Here is a 20101-nt window from a genome sequence, read left to right as displayed (position 1 = left end):
CTTGTGATTTCTATTTTGTATACGATGCAACGGTTTCCAAGCCATTGCTGGTGAGGTTTTCATCCCAGCTTATATCAAGCAATTGCTGGGTATAGAATCCCCATTTAATATCCGGGCTATAGGTGATACCCCGGGCGCCTCATTCATGCGTTTCTGCTTCTCGAATCATTCGAATGTTTTGTTTATCTCGTTAAGGTCATTGGGATCTCATGCTCCTTTCCCCGTGATGTGTGTAGTGCTGGGTAGGGTGTGAGGTTGTCTGGTTGCCGCGGAATGTCTTGCATTCGATTCCCCGAATTCCCACTCACACCACCTCGTCCATCTTGGCCAACAAGTCCCTCGTCTTCGCCATCGGTCCATCCAGTCATCGTCCAGATCCTCGCGTGCGGTTGTGGCACTGGAAGAGACTGCGGAGCAACACGGCATGCAGGTAATCGAAATGAATTTTGAGAATCCTTAAAGTAATCGAAGCCCCTCTCCGACCTCCTGGAATCTCCCTGCGACTTGCTGCGACTTGCAACACCTCCACTGGCCAACGGTCAACCTTACCTTTTTATTCCCTGTCGGCCCCACGAGCCAGACCACAGTCTCCAGTGCTTAGGTGAGCGATCAAGTCCGACGGGGGAGAGGATTCGATCGCAGCCGCCAGGCTACCCCAACAGTTTGTGCCACCACGGCTGCTATCCGTCCGGCGGGTATATCTCGTCCATATCTTGTCCGAGTTCAACACAGAGAGACCGCAACACCACACATACCCACCCCCGTGTTCCAACCGAACGTTCGAATACATTATTCTTGAGAGCTTCAGAACAAACGATCTGGAGCGGGGCCCTGTCAGTTACAGCTGCTAGGACCGGGCTGTGCAGTCGCACCGACGAACCCATACAACCCCCGGACGAGACCCCCCAGCATTGGTTGGCGGTCAGGGTCTTCTCACCAATAAGAAAAAAGGGTCGCATGAATCGGGCGAGATGAGGTTTCCACCCACTGTCGTCCCCTTCTGAACGCGCTGCTCTCTTCTTTTTTTTCCATGACCTCCATCCCCATCCTCCGAACTTGCTTCGTTTCGGCTTGCGCCTACACTCTTTTATACCAACGCGACAGCCGCCTGCTGAACGCTCACAAGGCCGTCGTCGTCGCCAGAAGAACGACTCGCTACACCGCTCCCCGCCACCGCCTTCTTCGACGCCGCAGAGCTGCTTGGTCGGCCTTTGATCCTGAATTCTCCTCCTTGCGCAAGCCGTCACAACAACACTCGTTTATCGCCCCCGACCCCCTTATCATTGAAAACAAACAACCACCACCACCACCACCACCAGCACAGAAGACCGAACCACCCCGCCCAAGAACACCCATCACGCCAAAGAACCAACAGTACCCTTATTACATGGATCAGATGATTTCACCTAGAAGAAGCCTGGACGATACAATGGCAGGACAAGGAACACCAAACAATTTACGGCGGCACGTCGCCAATCGAGGAATTGGAAGCCGAGGAAGCAGTCAAGACGACACACGACCTCGAACAATCCCCGATGATCTTCTCAGCTCGCCCAGTTCCCCCTTTGGTGGGTTCAGCGGGGGTCGCTCCTCACGATCCACCTCCTCAGCCTCCAGAACCACCAACAGATTATCCCTGACCCTACCCATCGCACCACCAAGTGCCTTCCCCTCCCGACCCGTCCCAGCATCCACCACCGCAGCGACCTTTCCCCCAACACCATTAGACACCCCCTCCTCCATCATGTCCCCAGTGGAGGGAATCGACTTCATCACCGCGATAGCAGCGCAGGAGAGGCGAGTAATGGAGCTGAGGGAAGAGCTGGACCGTGCCGAGGCCGAGCTGGCGAGGTTAAAAGAGGAGTTTACCCTACACGAGGGATACAAGAAGAGGCCAGCTAACAGGCGAAACCACGAAGCGTTGCGATCGTTAAACTCGCCGGCGGATTGTCACGACGAGGTTGCCATCCGGAGGAGCATTGAGCTGGACAGGAGGAAGACGTTGCTGGGGCAGCAGCACCAACAACAGCAACCTACACCGGAAAAGAGCCGGCGACGGGTATTCACTGGTGGTCACGCGAGGAAACTCTCGCTGCTATCACCGACAAAACCGGGCGAGGGCTTCTCCATACATGAAGACAGGCCGAACCATCTGAAACTAGACTACGATCCACATGGTGTTCATAACTATGCTCCTGTTACTCCGAGCTACCTCGCCAAACGCGCCTCCTGGGCACCGAGGACTACACCCCAGCCTACAAGCGTTAAGCAGATTGCCCAGGACCTCAAATCAGGTATCTGGACCTTCATGGAAGACATCCGCCAAGCGACGGTGGGCGACGAACCCATCACCGGACAGGGCGTCTACCTCCGCGATAACACGGGCAATATGCGCCAGACGAAAGTGGAGAGGATGCTCCTTTTTGACAGCAGCGACCAGCAAGACACCATCCGGCCCGCACCCAATCCTCGACCAAAGGTTTCGTCGGCGTTTGATGATTTGGCGACAATGGACCCTATCCCTACTACTGCCCAGGAAGAGGAGTTTAAACCACCACCACTCCCCCTCAGGAGATCAAAGACGGAAGCGGCAAAACCAACAAAGAGGTTCTCGTGGACGCCGCTGACGGCCGACTCGGTGGATGATAATGACTGGTCGAATTGGAATAGCAGCCCGCCGACGGGTGGTGGTGTGTCGAGTCCGCGGTGGAGCGGGACGACGGTGAATGGGGATATTATGCCTAGTGATCCGACCTCGCCGAAGAGGGGAGGGGAGGAGGAAGAGGAAGAGGAAGAGGAAGAGACGCCATTGTATGAGTCCCATTTTTTTCGTTTTTTTGTTTGATGTGATACCCGGGTTTTCTATTCATTCAACAACGGTTTTTTCTTTTTCTTTTCCTTTGTTTGAAGAGATACCCAGCCCAGCCAGCGGGCAAAATATACATCTTAATGTCTTTTTCTTTTTTCTTTTTTCGTTTAAAAGAAGAGGTTCTGATGATATCTTGTGTGCAGGAAAAACAAAAGCTCGAAATCGAGACTGAACAGCGGCGGCAACAACAAGAGGAACGGCTCATCCCCCAACAGCACCGGGAAATTGGAGGAGTTGCTCCCGCCTGTACTCAACAAGCTCACCCCGTCCAATATTAAGAAGATGGGGAGTGAGTTTATGAAGGAATGGGAACGGAGTTTGAGCCCGCCCGAGCAGCAGCGGCAGCAGGGGGGAAAGGAGAAGGGGATTTAGAGGGTTCATCCCTCTTCTATTGGCTGTCTTCTCGTTTCCGGGGGGGGGGGCAGGATGAGTTGACTTGTGGAGTTATTTGAGAAAGAAGAGGAGGGATCAGAAGAGTTGGAAGAGGGGGATACCCCAGTGTCTGTTTTGGAGTTGAATGGTTTGTTGGAAATCGTGTTGGAAAAGAGAACGTGTTGGAATACTTTCAAACAGAGAGATGTGGAGAAAAAAAGGTGGCGAGAGGGCTGGGATATTATACGTTTTCGCTTCTTTGGCGGCGCATTGATCGAGGAGATATATTTGGTTCATGGTTTGATTCTAGTTCGGATGGTCATTAGCTGGCTGGCTGGTTTGGCTTCTCAAAGTTTGTTGGAAATATTTGGTTGGCAAAGGCTTATATGGATGGTTGGTATGGGGTTCTATCTGGACGGCTATGGCTAGGCAGGCAGGCGGGTTGTTATCTGGTTTGAGAAGGAGAGAGAGGGTGAGAAAGAGTCACTTGCTGCTGTTGATGTTTTTGTTGCTTGTTTATAACGATAACGACCCATCCCAACTGGATATGATGTATGGTATATAATGACGGTTGAAATACAAAAAAGTCTCAAACTATTCTGCTTTATCAATAATCTTCACATGTTATGCCGAGGTGCCATGTGACTTTCTCATGACAACATGATCCGAAGCATCAAGTGTTTGCAGAACCAATCAATACACTATCTACCCCATTGAACCCCCAAGAATGTGTATGTCAGAAAGAGGGACAGAGGAACAGAGACTGACAGAACAGAGAAATCTATGAAAGCCAGGGTAATAATCCACCGCCCATCCCCTTTCCCCCACCCTTCAACAATCATCACATGTCAAACGCAATTGTAGTACCTACAAACAGCAACAACCTGTCACGATGACCGCGCTTTGCAAAAAGAACCCTGAATGAGTTCGCTTAGAATATGCCAACAACCGTGACGCCCCTTGCTGTCAACAATACATCATTTTTTTACTCGTCAATCACGGAAGCAAACTTGTCAAGCATGGCTTGTTGTATCGCCTCGTACTATTTCATTGTCAGTTCATGATTCTCTCTTCCAGGGGATGATAGTAAAGGGACTAACCTTCTTGCAAATCTTCTCCTGTCCCTCATCTGGAATCTCAAACTTGAGTCTGCGCAGCTCGCCCTGGAGGTCCTGGGTGGCATCGCGCACCTTGGCCCAGCTCTGGCCAGAGGCGATCGCCTTTTGCGCCTCATCGTGGAATCCCATCATGAGCTTCATCATCCACTCCGTCTTCCAGATGGGGCAGAACTGGTCATACTTGGAGTAACCGTTCTGCTGGAGGAAATCCTCCTTAATGAGGGTAGCCATATCCAAGGTGATCTTGTCAGGGTCAGACAGCGCAGACTTGCCGACCAGCTGGACGACCTGGTCGAGCTCTTCACTGTCGGAAAGAAGCTGCTTGATACGGTCGCGCAGGCGAGGGAAGTCGGGATACTCCTTCTCGTACCACTTGTCGAGCGTCATGGTGTACTTGCTGTAACTGAGCGAGGTGTTGATCGAAGGGAAATGCTTGCGCTGCGCAAGCTTCTTGTCCAAACCCCAGAAGACCTGCACGATACCGAGCGTGGCAGATGTAACAGGATCGGAGAAATCACCACCGGGTGGTGACACGGCACCTACAATGCTGACACTGCCATCGCGGTCGGGGCTGCCCAGCGCCTGGACCTTTCCGGCACGTTCGTAGAACGAGGCTAACTTGGCAGAGAGGTAGGCGGGGAAACCTTGATCAGCGGGCATTTCACCGAGACGGCCGGAAATTTCTCTCAGAGCCTCAGCCCAGCGGGAAGACGAGTCAGCCATCATGGCAACGTCCATGCCCTGATCTCTGAAGTACTCGGCCACTGTGATGCCGGTGTAGATGGATGCTTCACGTGCAGCGACGGGCATGTTGGACGTGTTGGCAATAAGAGTTGTGCGCTTCATGATAGGCTCCATGCGGCCATCGACCTCAATCTTGAGCGATGGGAAATCCTTCAAGACTTCGGCCATCTCGTTACCACGCTCACCACAGCCGACGTACACGATGACATCGCTGTTGGAGAACTTGGAGACGGACTGGGAAATGACAGTCTTGCCACAGCCGAAAGCACCGGGAATGGCAACGGTACCACCCTGGACCGAAGGAAAGAGAGCGTCGAGCACACGCTGACCGACCAGGAAGGGCTGATTGGCAGAGTGCTTCTCCGTGGTTGGGCGCGGCACACGTACTGGCCAGGTCTGCATCATGGGGTACTCAGTCTTCTTGCCGTCGAACTCGACCTCGAGGATCTTCTCCTCGACTGTGTAGCTGCCCTTCTCGGCGATCCTCGTGATGGTACCGCGAGCCCTAGGAGGCAAGAGAATCTTGTGGACGGTAATGAACGAGTTTTCGTAAACGGTACCCCATACGTCACCACCGGCGATGTGGTCGCCGACCTTCTTGGTTGGGGTAAACTCCCACTTCTTCTCGCGGTCGAGGGCAGGAGCGGCGATGCCTCTGGGGATATAAATGCTCTGGGAGACCTGCGAGATCTTTTCAAGTGGGCGCTGGATACCATCGTAGATATTGTTCAAGAGACCGGGGCCGAGTTCGACGGAGAGGGGCTTGCCGGTTCGGAGCACGGGGTCGCCAACCATGACACCGGCTGTGAGACACTCGAGGTTAGCTTCGGCAAGCTTGCGCCGGGCAGGGTGGAGAGCCGCATCGTACCTGTTTCCTCGTACACCTGGATGGTCGCTTGGTCGCCATTGATACGAATGACTTCACCAACGAGCTGATCGTGACCAACTTTGACCTGTTTCCATAGCTTAGCCAGAGGGTCTTTTATGCCATCGGACCGAACCAGAACCATACCAACTCATACATAGCAACACCAATCATGTCCTCGGCGACAACGACAGGGCTGGGGGCTGCATGTTAGCCATCGAGGATCTTTCGGTATGTGTTATCGGGGGATGTATCGGCTCGAACTAACCCAGACACCGAGTAGATTTTGCCTGTACGTCCATCAGTTAGCAACTAGAGATACACCACCAATGTGGTGGTTGGGATGAGGGGTTGGCGCATACCGCTGTGCACTCCATCCTGGCCGTCTGCTTTGGACTGCAAGGCACCATCATGTCAGTGACCATAGCCCATTGTAACAAAAAGGGGGGTGCATCGGATTCGTGGTGGTAGTTGTGAAGGTGCGCCGGCGTGGTGGTTAGGCAGATGTCCAAAGACGCACGCCATGGACAGCTTGCTTGCATTGTCTCGAGAGAGTTGGAGGCGGGGGGAGGCTAGCTTACGGGGGCCATGCTGGGCTTCGGGGGAGGAGCAACAATTGCTGTAGGCGCGGGGAGGGGAGATGGCGGAGGGGATTCAGAAGTAATGACGAGCGTAGGTATATTCGAAATAGAGGCCGACGATGGCGGGACGGATGCGGGCGTGTTGATGCGTGGTGTTTCTGGCGAGCTAGGAAGTGGGAGGTTCGCAGCTTGGTCGAGAATCAGCAGCGCCGCTGCAGTTGCAGTTGGAGCTCCCGGTCGGAGGAGCTCCTCTTGGCGGGACCCGGGGCCTGAGGGAGCGTCGTTGCCAGCCGGCGGTGGAGGCGATGACGCTTGCTGCTGTGTGCTAGCAGCTCTAACCAACAAGTCAACCAGCGACGGCCGCGCCTTCAACCGCGGGCGCAGTCCCAGTCCCAGTCCCGCCTGCATCCAAGACACTCAGAGACCTTCCGCTCGCAGTCGATGATGTCCAGTGTCGCGGGATGTAGGTAAAGTAGTTTCAAGAATGACAGACAACTTCCAGCGCCTTTACAATGTAGTTAGTGTAAGAGGAAAGTGACCCAGACACTATCTTAATTTCCACGCTGTCATTAATAACAATAACTGAACCGCGTAATTACCAGCTGGGCAGGCTCACCGAGGCGGAAGGAACCAACACTTCCATGTTTGATCTGAAACTACGATCCCTCTTGCCAGCTGAGCGGCCCAGCAATTCTGTTCTGTCAAATATTCCGTAGATACTCCGTCTGTATTTCAAGAGATTGGATAGACGTCAACTTCAACAACTGCCTATAGCATTTCCCACTGTTTTGTTTACATGTGAATACTCAACATCTCCAAAAACAAGGTCGATGCGCTGCATTTACTTCGCTACCAAATCAATACCGAGGCACCACGCGCTTCTGCCCGTCTATAACTCTCTCCCATTCTTCCAAAATCCCAATTCCCTTAATCAGCAAACTCCATAAACCCAATGCGAATCCCAAGCCTAGATACCCCCTCCCACAATCTCCCTCACCAGACTCCTTAAATCTTACAATTATGTACATGTATGCCACGATATCAAAGCAAAAGGGATTTTTGCGGTAGCCAGCATCATTTCCCATTGCTTGCCTGCTCCCCATCCTTTTTCGTCTACATCTCCAACGTTGACTTTATTATCATATCCGTGCACCGCCTTATCACAAGTAAGCCCAATCAATAAGCTCCAGAAAAGGGAAAGGAGGGGAAGAACAAAATCAAGTACCCAAGTCATGATGAAACGGGCATAAAGTGAAAGTTGAAATCGCTTGTCAAATGCTTGGTGAATAAGCCTCAAAAGTGAGAGGGCAAACCTGCTCAGAAGCCTGCCTGGCCGCTTTCGCCTGCCCCGAAATAAGCCCTATCCGCGCGCCCTGAGTATATGGACTCCAGTTTTTCCTCCTTGGACAAAGAATAGCCGTGCGCCTGCCATAAGTGTGGCCAAACCCAGACCCATGGTGATTTTTTTTTTTTTGGAGAAAAAGAAAGATGCCTGAGAAAAGGGCAAGGGTGAAAAGACATTAAAGGCATTAGTTGAGGAAGCCCTTGCAAGCCGCTGTTCCGCATAGGCAGGGAATGCGATCCGTAGCTCCTATCTCACGCTCGAATTTGTAGTCGTATGTTAGCTCCTCGTCTGGAGCAAAAGGTTAGCCAATGATCACATCATGGAAAACTAGTCGCTTATTAGATGTAAACTTACTCTGAGCAATGTCCCGGAGGGCATAAATGACAATCCTTTTGCTGCCCTCCACCTTGATGATCTTGGCCGTGCAGTTGGGCATGCAGCTGTGGTTGATGAACCGCGCGATGCCGCCCTTCTTGGTCGCGTCGATGACCGTGTTGTCATCAATTCGGAAGAGATAACTGCTACCTATGCCGCTCTTGAGATATCTCGCCTCCCGGAGCTCTGCAATCACCTGCCGGACTTCCTCGCCCACATATTCGATGATCATGTCGTCCTTGGGAATGTTCTCCATAGTGTACAGTCCCCAGTTGTGGATGGCCGACCGAGCAAACTTGACGGGCTTCTTCCGTTTTTTGAGCTGGTTGAACCTGAAGGCGTCCGAATCCTGGCCGAGACCCCTTATCTGGTCATGCAGACCAGCCACAAAACGACGGTTGTTCGCCCGATTGGCACGCGAGGTGCCTCTAGCAACCTGGCTCTCCGCCGCCAACTTTGCGGCTTCTGCGGCAGCCAGGACCGAGTCCTTGCCCGACTTCCCGTTTTGCGCCTGCCTCTCCTCCCGGGCTTTCTGGACCTTGATGTGGTGAGGCAGGTACTTGGACTTCTCAGAGTTGAGAATCTTTTTGACACCTTCGGTCCTGGCACAGCCGGTTGTATTGGGGACATAGTAGCCGCCAATGCTGCAAGGAGTATCCTTCGAACCATCGGGTGAGTTTAGCTCACGAACACGGTCCCGCATCCACGCCCAGACCTGAGGTTGCTCCAGATGTCCACTCCCCTGTCTCTGTTTCAATCTTTCTAGATTCGGCAGATCAGCGTGGGAAAGTGCAGGCAGAACCGAAGCCCGAAGCGAAGTTTCGTTAAGAATGAAGTTCGAAGGAAGCTCAAATGCGCGAACCTTCTCAGACGGATACATCTTCTCATCAAGGTCCAGTTTCCGAGGTTTCTCTCCTTTCTCGACATCTGGCTCCTCGTCAAGAGCAGCTTCCTTGATGCCCGGTTCAGGCTCAGCATCGGGTGTTGGCTCGACCTCATCCGCAGCCAGAGAGGCCTCCTTCTCAAAGATCTCTTCCTGCTGACGCTTGAGGGCTTCACGTTCCTCGAAAATCTGTTTCTTGGACTTCTTTTTGGTTTTCGTGGCCTTCTTTTTGGATTTGGCCCCCTGAGGAACAGGTGTCGGCATCCGCGAACTATCAGTGTCCCTCTCCTCCAAGGGTTCGGCATCGGGGAGCACAATATCCTCCGGCGAAAGCTCTCTCGAGGGGTAACCTGGGTCGACGCGGTTGATGGTGACTCCGAAAAGCTCCTCGTCCGTTTTCTTCTGCCGCTTGATAGCCGTCTCCATCTGCAAGTCCAGCTTTCTTTTTCGGGGAAGAGCCGGCCCGTCAGTCAACGCAAAGCTGGCTTCCGTCATCGAATCTTCCTCAGCCGGGCCCCATGACGCATAGTCTTCCTTGGTAGCCTCGTCATCCGTGGACGAGCGGCTACGAGGTCGAGATTCAGGTTCATCGGTATTCCGAACATTCAAATACCTGTGATCCACCTCGTCATCCGAGTCATCATCGCTATCGCTCTGCAGGCGGTCATGAAGAGATCGAAACGTCGAGCGTTGGGTGGGAGGTCGGTGGCGCGCAAAGGGGTCGTTGAAGGCATGCTTGCGGGCGTTGAGAGCAGCATTTTTCGCTTTGCGAATTCGGGGAAGCGCAGACACGTCCAGTCGACCAGTTCGCCTCTCGATTGGATCCGCTCTGGAATTCGGTGTGCCAACCGGTGATTTGGTGTCGGAGTCGTCAAAAGTGATCGAGAGCTTGGAGGAATGCGGGTCTTCAATGTTGTGCTTCCGTCGGCTGGCCACCTGGTTGGCAGGATCAAGAAAGTTCAACAAGGCTGGCGCCGCAATCTTGGTTCGAATGTGCCTGATGAGCTGCTCCTTCATCTGTTGGATTACCACATTGGTAGCTTCGATTACAGGATCGAAGTTCTTGGCTCTTTGATCCTTCTCTTCCTTTAGCAGTGACTCCTCTTCACGCTTTCGTCGGTCTTGTTCCTCCCGTTTCTGTCGATCCTCATCACGTCGGCCTCGGTCGTGGTCACGGTGTGATCGATGGTCGTCTACTCGCCTGCGCTCAGGACTTCGACTGTGTCTTCGAGGCTCTCGAGATGTCCTTGAGCCCCTGCCCTCCGACCCGTAGGTGTTGAGTTCCATGACCATAAGGTAATTGAAGAAAGGTGTCCGATTGCATGCCCTGTAGCAACGTTCAACATCGTGGCGACCCCGGTCGCTGTTGTGAAAAATCACGTAATAGCCACTCTTATCGGCGCGAATAGTCTCGATGGCGTACACTTTAAGGCGCTTCCTCATGTGCATGACCGTGGATGGCTGGACTGGAACGTACTCGTGGGCGACGAAGATGTAGGGCGCTTCCCGGATCGTGTCCTTGACGCTCTCAGTCTCGATCACGTACACGGGCCTAGTTGATGGCGGTCCTGACACTGGCACTGGTCCCGCTCCCGCTCCCCGACCGGCAATAGGAGGCGGAGGTGGTGGTGCTCTGTGGGCAGCTGGACCTCGCGGCGCAGTAGGAGGAGGTCCTGGGACACTAACCCGTGGGCCTGTAGGAATAGGTCTCGCCGTCGATGGGACACTGTTGTGCCTTTCTGAGTCTTTTCGGATGGCCTGAACGAGCATTTCGGAGCTCTTCTTTCCGTCAGGGTCGAAGTCGACTCGAACAAGGCGCCCTGCAATCTGCTTGTTATTCATGGCACGGACCGCATTTCTTGCTGCGTCGGCGGCACTAATGACTTGAGGCCGCGACCTATTCGGCTTCGTATCTTTGTACCTAAAGGTTGCAAAACCAAGGTAACTACCATTGTCGGGATGTAGCTTGTTGCTGCTCTCAGCAATGTCTCCAAAAGCAGCAAAACAGGTGGTGACCGTCGAGAAAGGGGTGATAGGATTGAACCCCGTAACCACAATTTGTGTCGGAGGGCCGGGCCCGCAAGACGTTTTGGGGTCGTATTTGTACTGCTTGAGACTGTAGGGGGTCTGGCGCAGGCGTGCCTTCGCATGGTGGAAGTCGACGTTGATGTAACCGAGGCGGCCACCCTTTGCAAGGCGGGGATCTTGGGGGGGAGCGTCATCTTGACCGTCCTGTGCGCGGTATTAGCCAGTCAATATCACACAGCAAGACGACGCCCCCCCCCCCGCCCCCCCTCCCCTCCCCTCTCTCCAGTATATATGAGCATCGGGCGTACATACCAATCCAAACTCCTTATATTTCGGTTTTGTTTTCATTCTTTCACCGCTCGGCAGCTTCTTATCCATGAGAGGATCATATGTGCACACGACGGTTTGAATCGGGCGTGAGGGGTCTCGGGCATAGGTGCGTTCGGGAACGCTAGGCAGAACACTCGACGTGCCATTCTGGAGCGGTTCGTTCTGTATTGGAACATGACCGTGATACCCGTTGGTGTTTCGCACGGTCGTCGACGGCTGCTGGGCAGCTGATGAGAGATGGGATGAGGGGGAGTCGTTGGAAGCTGGAGGGGTGAGCTGGCTGCTCGAAAATCTCGTGCCGGCCATGGCGCTCGGGTGGATGTGCCTGTCCTGCTGAGGTGGACAGGATTCCGCGGGGCCTAGCGAGGTGAGGTGGCCGTTGGTGGTATCATCTGGCAAAGGCGACGAATCGAGGGTGCTTCCCTTGGGACCTTCGCGATCTTCCCGATCCCTTGTCCGGTCCCTGGCAACGACCCGGGGGGCAGCAGGAAAGAACTGAGCGTAACTCGCGCCAGGAGCTCGAGTCATTGCGAGAGAGAATACCTGTTATCGCTCCCTCCGTCCTCCAACCATCATATCTCGAAGCGACGGCGCGGAGGGATACCATTCATGGATGAAGGTGGACTTGGAGGAGGTGCGATGTGGCCGGAAATGACGCGCACGGGGGCCCTCAACGCGACAGAAGTTTTGCCGACAAAGGGAGGGAGGATCTCAGAGACCGCGCCGCAAAAAAAAGGATGGGCGGTGTTGGATGCTTGGCGAAGACGGGTAAATGAACTCTGGCGGCGGCAGAGATGGATGTCGACAATCCGCTGCTGTTGGCGACCGAGAAGACGCTGTGATGATTGAGCTCAACGGCACGATTCTTTGTCAAAGGCAGAGGTGCAGTTCAGACATTGGAATGTTCAGGAGGATGAAGTCGCGAGCCATTGTCTCGCTAAACCTAAAACGGTTGGCATTCAGCGCCAATGCCCGTGCCTGGATGGCCCAAGCGTAAGTAGCTGGTGGAAGGGGTGGCCGTGGTGGCGCAGCTGTCCTGCCCTGATTCTAGCTGTGGCGGCCTGGCGAGGAGCACGTGACAGTCTTTTAGCTCTGGAAGATTGGTGAAAAGGGGTTGATGGGGCATCCATTGAGAATCCACAAAAGGGGTCATCAGGGTCATTGACCAGGCTGCCTCCAGGTCACGACTTTCCGTTACGCGGAGATGTGGCTGCCACGCAACGAGTCGGGTAGTTGTACACAGTTAAGTTGACTTGGAAAAGGAATCACAGAGTTAGACCAAGAGAAGTCACAATGACATCATCTTATGTTTATTTTTATTCGTACAGCAATGCTTTTGTTTGGAAAGAGCCTTCCTGCAAATGTCTTGTTGGACCCTATCAATTACAAAGTAAGAGACACAAATTGGATAACGCCAAATTCCGCAGTGCTGATTCCCTACCCTTTCCCACATCCGTAGTCTCAAACATAAACCCAAAAACAAACACCCCTACAACCATAAACCCAGCAAGCCCAGTTGATGCTAGAAACCGTGCAACCAGCTTCCAACGCCATATCCGAACACAGCCAACCCTTACTCCAATGAATATGCCTGTATCGAGTTGCTGTCTAAAAGTCTGTGGACATTTGGAATTCTTCCTCATCATCAACTTGGGGCACTGCTGTACTCGCAGCGCTGTCATCGTCCTCCACATCAAATATCGAGAGAAAGTCGGGTCTCTTCCAGTCTTGCGAAGACTGGGCAAAACGAGCCGGCGTTATCGTCGCATCAGAACCAGAAGAAGCTGTGCTCAGACAGCGGCTCAAGGGGCGAGGTTTTGGGGCTACCTCTGGCATTCGGGTGACCGACTCTTTTCTCCCATGAATTGCTGAAGAGGCAGAACGGCCCTTGCTGTAGCCGAGTGTATCGCGCGAGGCTATTATTGAAGATGCCGTATCCCGCGTGAATGTACCAGGTTGGAGAATGTTGTCGGCTGGCTTTCTCTTGGGCAACAGCAAGCCTCGTGGCTGCGGCTTAGGAGCCAATATCGCGGTCTTCCCAGGCGCACCGCGGATGGAGTTGATTGGTGCAGCAAGAGCCGAGGCTGCTCTACGGGAGGCAATTGTGGATGGCGGTCTTGAGCCCAACCCAGTGACTTTCTTGACAACCGGGATAGCTTCCACCTTGATGGTCTCCTGCCGTTTCTGAAATACATCACGGCTCTCTGGGGCATCCCCCACGCTCCAGTCAAACCCCTCCATGTCCAAGCGAATCTGCTCATCACCACGCGCAAACTTTCGCTGTTGCCGCTCTTCCATTTCCCTTTCCAAGGCCGATTTTCCCTGGCCATCCACACGATTGAAGTAGTACCGATAGTAGTCGTTGAAGAGGTTCTCAGGCTTCAACCCCTGGAATGTTAATACGCCATCGGGTAGCACATCGGATTCGTAAGGCAAGTCCCTAGGCTTTGGTGGACAGTACTCGACCTCGTCATCGGCCTTAATGGGAGGCTGAACATCGGCACGGACTTCGACTTTGGCTGGCCCAGTTTGGGGCGCAGCCTGCTTTGGTCGTTGAGCAGTTGTCGGCCTCTGTCCCGGTGTCTTGAGAGCAGTTCCCTTCCCGCCCTGGGTATTCTGAGTTGCCCGAGCCTTGCCATTGGTGGTTTTGTTCCCGAGAGGGGCTCGACCAGTTTGGGGTGCTGCACGTTTGTCAGCGAAGAACTATGCACAAATGGCAAAAGCAAGAAAATAAGCTCACCCGCTGGCGTCACCAAGGCCTGCTTGCCCGATTTTACCAATCCATTGTTTCCCTTGGTCTGCAATAGCCCTCCTTTGCCTCCTCCGAGTCCGTGGTTGGCATTCTCGTCGTTGAGTGGGATTTTCAGGGGGGTTTTCGGATAGCGGGCGCCAGGGGTTTTGGCTCCCAGCTGTTTATTAGAGGCGCCGGCCTGGTGCACGTACACATTCTCCTGGTCGTGGTGGGCTGCCAGCATTGTCGCAGCGGGTTGAATCTGGGAATAGCCTCCCAGCTGGCGATTGTCGAGTGTCGAGTGTGCGTCGTGGTTGCTGTTGCTGTTGTCCGAAGTCTGGAGGTCGTTTAGCATGTCCCGTTTCACAAAGAGGGTGGAATGATTTCCATTTGCAGTGGTTGGTCGCGTCTCACTCTGTCCCCCAGCATCCATAAAAAGAACAAGTTGGTTGGCAGAGCAACGGCGCAGCAGCCGAATGCTCTTGGTGCAGCTCGACAACAGTGCCCCACCTTTTAGGCTGGGGGTGGTGATCAGACAAGTGACTGCCACCCGTCGGCAGCAAATGGAAACGCGGCCGCTGGCCAGGAGGAGGGAGTGGAGGGGGGTGGAGGGTGAGCCAGGTGAGGGGCACTTCCTTGTCTTCATTTCCTACCTAATCCACCAACATTTGCCAGCTCTCATCCACCCACTTACCTCTCCTTTTATTGCCCAACACATCCGACTTTCAACTTGAACATCTGCAAACCCGCGACTTCTTTCTCGAACACCAACAACTCGTCCTCCTCTCTACAACCAAACCCACCTTTTCCACACACCCAACACCACCATGGATCGCATCAAGGAGGTGAGTTGAGTGTCTTGGAACATTCGAGAGATGGACCCTTGTTTGGCGCCCCACCATCAGGTTCCCCCCTACTACAACCCACCACCATCACGAGAGACCGCCATTTGGTGTTTCGGTGTTGCTGGTGCCGGTGCCAGTGTCGTTGCTGTGGTTTGCCCACGGATGTTGTTGCAACGGCTCTGTTTTGCTCCAGCGAGCTAACATGCGCCATGTGAACTCATAGAAAATGACCCAGCTCCGTTTGGAGTCTGAGGAATCTGCTGCCAAGGTCGAAGAGCTCCAGGCCAAGGTCAAGGCGCTCGAGCAGGAGAACCTCCAGAAGGAGCAGGAGATCATCTCCCTTACGCACAAGAACAGCGTTCTAGAGTCCGAGGTAGAGAAATACGAAACTCAGGTCAAGGACCTCAAGAGCGCTGCCAGCGAAGGCGCGCAGCACGGAACCCAGAACGAAACGCTGACTCGGAGACTCCAACTTCTCGAGGAAGAGGCTGAGCAAGCAGATAAGACTTTGCGCGAGGCCAACGAGAAGTATGCCGCCTCTAGTCTACCCCTATTCGGCGTCATGACCAATGCTAACCTCATCTACCTCACCATAGGTTGCGACAGACCGACGTCAAGGCCGGACACTTCGAGCGGAAAGTCCAGGCTCTCGAGCAGGAGCGCGATCAGTGGGAGTCTAAGTACGAGGAGATGGCCAAGAAGTACGCCACCGTCCAGAAGGAGCTGGAGGACTTCCAAAACGAGATTGGCAACATCTAAGCGGCGCTCATCCAGCTTGCTGTTGTTGGGTACGGGACAGGTCTCGTCGGCGGCATCTTTTCTTCACAAACATGCTCGGGCTGTGGTTCTCGGGTGTGAGGTTTTCAATGCCGTATGTCGATTGATGGAGACAGAAGGAGGATGTTTGGACTGGTTTTCCCACTGCCTACAGTATTTAGTTTTTGCGGCTTTTTACAACACAAACACACACAATTACCCCAAGCACATGGTGGTCATGGTACCGCAATCCCCTGAAGATGTTTATTGCTGCCGTGTCTGTATTATTCCACCCCTCTTGCCTTCCTCTTTTTGGTCTTTTGCTTTCTCTCTGTGAGCTGTCTGTCGAACTTGGTTTCATATCGAAACTTCTTTTTTTTCTTTTGCTCTTTGGGACGCTTCGCGCCCTTGGTCGCTTGTTTGTCTTCGTCTTCTGGCTTCTCTGTTTTGGACTCCTCGTCGTCGTCAGTAGAGACAGCTTTTGGTTTGTGCAGACCGTCTCGGTCCACACTAACAGCCTCGACGGTAACAGTGGTGTATTTGTCTTCGTCAATGTACTCCTCCTCCATGTCAATGGGCGCCTCCACCACCTCGTCGTCAGAGAGGCCGCCCCATTCCTCGTCCTCTTCCCCGTCTTTGCCTGCTGTACCTGTCCCGGCTGCCTCGGCTTCGCGGAGAATTTGCTGAATGGTCTGGACGTGCTCTTCAAGGGCTTGTTTGCGCTCTTCCCTAATCTGTTACCGTAGTAGACACACACATGTCAGAATAAGGCTGTTTTAGATATTCCCATGAAAACCAAAAGTTTGCTGCTCCTCCTCACCTGCTTCCTCGTCTCAATTCTTTCTTCCCGGGCCTTTTGCTCGGCGATTTGCTGCGCGTGTCTCTTTCGCTCTAGCTTGCGCTTGTGGAACCCGGTCAGGTATTCTTCGCGGGCTGTACGGTCGAATGTGACTTCTTCGACGGCGTGCTGGACTTTGCGCTTCTTGGGGGGTGGAGGGGCTGTTTTGCGGACTCGGGGCTGGATGAACATGCCCGGTTGGGCGAACATGGCGGCGGTTCCGTCCATTTTGGGGGGGAATTGGGGGGTGGTTGTGACGGGATGGAGGTGGGATGTTGAGAAGGTTGAGTTGATGGCCCGGCAGCTGTAATTTTGGCGATATTGATCCCCTGTAACTTTTCGCTAACGGCGCGGGCTGGTGTTATCGGGATTCTTGCCGCCCCACACCGCCTGGTTTGCAGCAGCGGGTGGCAGGCAGGGGGCCCGTTGGTGGTGACGCCTGTCTTGGCTTGGTTTGGTGGATACGACGGGAGCGAGACTGAGCTGCATCATCCATCCCAGCCAGCTGCATACCTTACTTGTCGCAGACAGCTTCCTCCATCCGCGACGTTTGTGTTGAATACCTTCCTGACCATACAAGATCGAACACCCCTCGCGATTCAAGACAACGACAGAGGGGCCAAGTCCACCTCACTTATCTCCCGGTTGAAGCCAATTTGTTCACCTACACCAACAACACGATGCGTATCAGCCAAGCAACCACCCTGCTGGCCTGCACAGCAGCAACCAGCGTCAACGCCTTTACCGATTCCGCGCCCTTTATCCTCTTCTCCTCCGCCGAGTACGTTTCCTATTCCCCCTTGCCATATCCCCCAAAATATTAACCCCCCCTCTCCCTCTACAGCCTCCCCACCCCGAACTCCAACCCCCAACTCCAAACATCCTCCTCAGTCCTCTCCACAATCAAGTCCCTCCTCTCCGGCTGCCCAACAGACAAGTACATCCTCATCTCCCAACCCAACCTCCACGCGGCAGACATTCGCACCTCGGAACACTGCCTCCACACCCCCAACCTCTGCAAGGCCACCCGCGCCCAAAACACAAAGTCCGCCTTTAGCGTAGCAGAGGTTATCGGGCAGATTTCCGCTACCGAGCTAAAGGAGCTGGTCGCCCAGTCCTGCAAAGATGTCAAGGGGGGAGCGATGCAGCTTTTGGAGGTGAGGATGAGGGGTCTTCCTCCTGTTGTTGTTGGGGGGGATGAGAAGGAGAGGGTGGAGATTCTGGAGGACAATGGTATGTTCTTTCATGGCAAACTGTGAAGGGCGGTGCTGACATTGGTTGGTGTAGATTACAGACTTGGGGAGAGGATGTCTGCCCTTGATGAAGAGGGGGAGGGGTACACTGTTATGGTTTTCTCGGATCCGGCTGAGTTGCCGCCTTATAGGTCTGAGTTTGACGGGGTGGCTACGGGGCATATGGATTTGAAGAGGGGGTTGGATGGTGAGTTTGAGGGGGTGGTGGTGAATGGGAGGGGGAATGAGACGGAGAGGGATACGAGGGGTTTGTTTGAGAAGTATCAGTTTTTTACTCCTGGTAAGTCTTTACAAGTGGAAAGTGAAAAGGGGGGGAGTGGGTTGCTGACATGACAAAAAATAGGCATCTTTATGGCGCTGATCACGCTGGTGATTGTGCTGGCTATTCTGACGGTTGGGCTGAAGGCGCTTGCTAGTTTGGAGGTGTCGTATGGGGCGTTTGATAAGGAGATGGGGCCGGCTGCGCAGAAGAAGCAGCAGTAAACATACTGGGCGTAAGTGCGGGTGGGTGTGTATGGGTATGACTGTGAATGAAGAAGGGAGGATGGATGGCTGGATGGATGGGCTGTATTGGAAGAACTGTGTAACTCTTGTAGCATAGATATGTTTCGTCGTTTTCCTTTTTTGGTCTTGTTTATTACTTTAGGGCCTACATTTTGTTGGCCTGGACGGAGTTATGATAGTTGGGAATGGCTTGGGCGAGGGCATAATTGTGGCATTTTCATACTCGGTTCTTGTCTGAATATGGTTGGTGTCAGTGACAACGGAGAATGAGAGTGGGAATTGCACGTTGACTTTTGAAGTAACGAGTCCTTCCCAGTAATCAATGATAAAATCAGGAAAAGGTTGTGTTTCAGAACCTTTTGCAATTTTTTTTTGGTATCAACAAGATGAACAACCTAACCACCATCCCATATGCCATCACATTCCCATAAGCAAACAGCTATTTTCTCTACCATATGCACCGATTTTTCCGGGCCCAATCGTGATATTTTGCCTTTCCCCCCAATATCGATCCCGCTCTTCCTCAAACTGTCCGTCCACCCAAAAGAAGAAACTTCAAACCAAATGACTCGGCAGCAAAAAGTTGGGAATCCCCTCCCGAACGGCATACTCATGCCCGCACACCCCGCAGACGAGCTTGCCCTCCATCAGGTTCGTCTCCATGAGCAGCGAGTGCAGGTCTTTCAACAACTTGTCGTCTGATTGGAGTTGTTCGATGGTTGGTGGGGAGTCTGGGAGTTGGGGGAAGCCGAGCTATACACACTCACTGTCAGTAGGGTTGAAGTTTTGTCTTATACCGGATAGATGCATGAAGGGAGAAATACCTCTGCGGACGTCGTCTTGAGCGCCTTCCAGTCCAGTCTTGGAAGCAAGTTGACCAACAGCTCCGGGTTGACGTCGACGTCGTCCGAGGCGAGCTCGGCGTCCTTTGGGTGGAGGGGAAACGAGTCCGAGGAGGACTTGCAGGTTTTTACGGCGCAGGTGAGGAAGTTGAGGGTGAGGAGTTTCATTTTGGCTGTTTTCTTTTCCAAATGACCTGGTGGTGAAAGGGGTAACGTTCGGCGACGAAAACGGGTTTCGGGTATTTATCAAACGTGGTCGTTAGATGTGGTCGTGGAGAATTAAGTTGTGAGTGTGAGTGTGGATGTATGAGTGAGTGCTTTGGTTGATAGACAAGCCCAAAAATTTAAGATGCTTGAAACGGGGGTGCCCACGTGATGCATGTAAACCGAAATCATGAAGTGAATAAGAACAAGCAGCACCATGCTGAGACTACAACCAGAGCAATTGTTGCTCTCGGCCCATAAAGTTTACCAAGTTTATTCTACAGCTTGTCATGTCTCCCACGAAGGAATACCTATACAGGCCCAGCTCCCCACTAATCCTACGATCCTCTCTACGCCAAGCTCTTCTCATAACGAGCCTTCTTAGACTTTTGCGTGTGGCGTTGGCGAAGATAGCCAACAACAGAAGCCACCACAGCGGCAAAGACAAAAAACTTGCCACAGATGGCCCAACCGCTGCTCTCGATCGGGGCGGTCGGATAAACGTCGTCGGTGACCTCTGCAGAGTCATCATCCAAGTCTGCAAGAACGCAATGGAACAAAAGCCCATAAATCAGCACTCGTGTTTTTTTCATCAATTTCATGTCTTTTTGCTTCGCG

The 20101-nt window shown here is 53.3% G+C and overlaps 8 protein-coding genes across 8 annotated transcripts; 3 read left to right on the top strand and 5 right to left on the bottom strand.

Moving 5' to 3' along the window:
* The first annotated feature begins 44 nt into the window (after positions 1-44).
* On the top strand, positions 45-3844 carry QC763_206160 (uncharacterized protein). The gene is made up of 2 exons (XM_062909659.1): positions 45-2811; positions 3013-3844. Exons 1-2 carry the CDS (start codon positions 1031-1033, stop codon positions 3239-3241), a joined length of 2010 nt encoding a protein of 669 aa, XP_062768468.1. The 5' UTR covers positions 45-1030; the 3' UTR covers positions 3242-3844.
* A 239-nt stretch (positions 3845-4083) lies between these two features.
* VMA1 (H(+)-transporting V1 sector ATPase subunit A) lies at positions 4084-7181 on the bottom strand. Its single transcript, XM_062909658.1, has 8 exons — positions 7166-7181; positions 6550-7099; positions 6331-6364; positions 6237-6258; positions 6116-6164; positions 5972-6056; positions 4342-5906; positions 4084-4283 (listed from the first exon to the last, which is right to left on the bottom strand). The coding sequence occupies exons 2-8, from the start codon at positions 6955-6957 to the stop codon at positions 4227-4229; spliced, it is 2220 nt and encodes a 739-aa protein (XP_062768467.1). The 5' UTR covers positions 6958-7099; positions 7166-7181; the 3' UTR covers positions 4084-4226.
* Positions 7182-7582: 401 nt separating this feature from the next.
* On the bottom strand, positions 7583-12600 carry SET1 (histone methyltransferase set1). Its single transcript, XM_062909657.1, has 3 exons — positions 11493-12600; positions 8249-11384; positions 7583-8182 (listed from the first exon to the last, which is right to left on the bottom strand). The coding sequence occupies exons 1-3, from the start codon at positions 12036-12038 to the stop codon at positions 8079-8081; spliced, it is 3786 nt and encodes a 1261-aa protein (XP_062768466.1). The 5' UTR covers positions 12039-12600; the 3' UTR covers positions 7583-8078.
* A 209-nt stretch (positions 12601-12809) lies between these two features.
* Positions 12810-14660, bottom strand: QC763_206120 (uncharacterized protein). Its single transcript, XM_062909656.1, has 2 exons — positions 14251-14660; positions 12810-14191 (listed from the first exon to the last, which is right to left on the bottom strand). The coding sequence occupies exons 1-2, from the start codon at positions 14594-14596 to the stop codon at positions 13119-13121; spliced, it is 1419 nt and encodes a 472-aa protein (XP_062768465.1). The 5' UTR covers positions 14597-14660; the 3' UTR covers positions 12810-13118.
* Positions 14640-16067, top strand: TPM2 (tropomyosin-2). Its single transcript, XM_062909655.1, has 3 exons — positions 14640-15086; positions 15310-15614; positions 15683-16067. The coding sequence occupies exons 1-3, from the start codon at positions 15069-15071 to the stop codon at positions 15843-15845; spliced, it is 486 nt and encodes a 161-aa protein (XP_062768464.1). The 5' UTR covers positions 14640-15068; the 3' UTR covers positions 15846-16067.
* Positions 16068-16092: 25 nt separating this feature from the next.
* QC763_206100 (uncharacterized protein) lies at positions 16093-17459 on the bottom strand. The gene is made up of 2 exons (XM_062909654.1): positions 16663-17459; positions 16093-16576 (listed from the first exon to the last, which is right to left on the bottom strand). The coding sequence occupies exons 1-2, from the start codon at positions 16906-16908 to the stop codon at positions 16127-16129; spliced, it is 696 nt and encodes a 231-aa protein (XP_062768463.1). The 5' UTR covers positions 16909-17459; the 3' UTR covers positions 16093-16126.
* On the top strand, positions 17031-18710 carry QC763_206090 (uncharacterized protein). The gene is made up of 4 exons (XM_062909653.1): positions 17031-17461; positions 17525-17913; positions 17968-18213; positions 18277-18710. The coding sequence occupies exons 1-4, from the start codon at positions 17361-17363 to the stop codon at positions 18414-18416; spliced, it is 876 nt and encodes a 291-aa protein (XP_062768462.1). The 5' UTR covers positions 17031-17360; the 3' UTR covers positions 18417-18710.
* Positions 18711-18909: 199 nt separating this feature from the next.
* On the bottom strand, positions 18910-19702 carry RMT1 (type I protein arginine N-methyltransferase Rmt1; the record flags this gene model as incomplete). The annotated part of the gene is made up of 3 exons (XM_062909652.1): positions 18910-19190; positions 19262-19459; positions 19652-19702. The coding sequence occupies 3 exons, from the start codon at positions 19700-19702 to the stop codon at positions 18993-18995; spliced, it is 447 nt and encodes a 148-aa protein (XP_062768461.1). The 3' UTR covers positions 18910-18992.
* Between the last annotated feature and the right edge of the window lie 399 nt (positions 19703-20101).

Source organism: Podospora pseudopauciseta (genome assembly GCF_035222475.1).
Source record: "Podospora pseudopauciseta strain CBS 411.78 chromosome 2 map unlocalized CBS411.78m_2, whole genome shotgun sequence".
NCBI lineage: Eukaryota > Fungi > Ascomycota > Sordariomycetes > Sordariales > Podosporaceae > Podospora > Podospora pseudopauciseta.
This window is presented reverse-complemented; position numbering and strand designations above follow the sequence as displayed.

Coding starts and splice junctions, on each gene's coding strand:
- QC763_206160 (XM_062909659.1), top strand. CDS start 1,031: ATGACCTCCATCCCCATCCTCCGAACTTGCTTCGTTTCGGCTTGCGCC. Junction 2,812..3,012: donor GAAGAGGAAGAGACGCCATT/GTATGAGTCCCA, acceptor TCTTGTGTGCAG/GAAAAACAAAAGCTCGAAAT.
- QC763_206100 (XM_062909654.1), bottom strand. CDS start 16,908: ATGGACGGAACCGCCGCCATGTTCGCCCAACCGGGCATGTTCATCCAG. Junction 16,577..16,662: donor GAATTGAGACGAGGAAGCAG/GTGAGGAGGAGC, acceptor CTACGGTAACAG/ATTAGGGAAGAGCGCAAACA.
- VMA1 (XM_062909658.1), bottom strand. CDS start 6,957: ATGCAGGCGGGACTGGGACTGGGACTGCGCCCGCGGTTGAAGGCGCGG. Junction 6,259..6,330: donor CCAGGATGGAGTGCACAGCG/GTATGCGCCAAC, acceptor ATGGACGTACAG/GCAAAATCTACTCGGTGTCT. Junction 6,165..6,236: donor AAAATCTACTCGGTGTCTGG/GTTAGTTCGAGC, acceptor TGCAGCCCCCAG/CCCTGTCGTTGTCGCCGAGG.
- TPM2 (XM_062909655.1), top strand. Junction 15,615..15,682: donor TTGCGCGAGGCCAACGAGAA/GTATGCCGCCTC, acceptor ACCTCACCATAG/GTTGCGACAGACCGACGTCA.
- QC763_206120 (XM_062909656.1), bottom strand. CDS start 14,596: ATGCTAAACGACCTCCAGACTTCGGACAACAGCAACAGCAACCACGAC. Junction 14,192..14,250: donor GGCCTTGGTGACGCCAGCGG/GTGAGCTTATTT, acceptor ACAAACGTGCAG/CACCCCAAACTGGTCGAGCC.
- SET1 (XM_062909657.1), bottom strand. CDS start 12,038: ATGACTCGAGCTCCTGGCGCGAGTTACGCTCAGTTCTTTCCTGCTGCC. Junction 11,385..11,492: donor AATATAAGGAGTTTGGATTG/GTATGTACGCCC, acceptor TACCGCGCACAG/GACGGTCAAGATGACGCTCC. Junction 8,183..8,248: donor CCTCCGGGACATTGCTCAGA/GTAAGTTTACAT, acceptor CTTTTGCTCCAG/ACGAGGAGCTAACATACGAC.
- QC763_206090 (XM_062909653.1), top strand. CDS start 17,361: ATGCGTATCAGCCAAGCAACCACCCTGCTGGCCTGCACAGCAGCAACC. Junction 17,914..17,967: donor GGAGATTCTGGAGGACAATG/GTATGTTCTTTC, acceptor TGGTTGGTGTAG/ATTACAGACTTGGGGAGAGG. Junction 18,214..18,276: donor GTATCAGTTTTTTACTCCTG/GTAAGTCTTTAC, acceptor GACAAAAAATAG/GCATCTTTATGGCGCTGATC.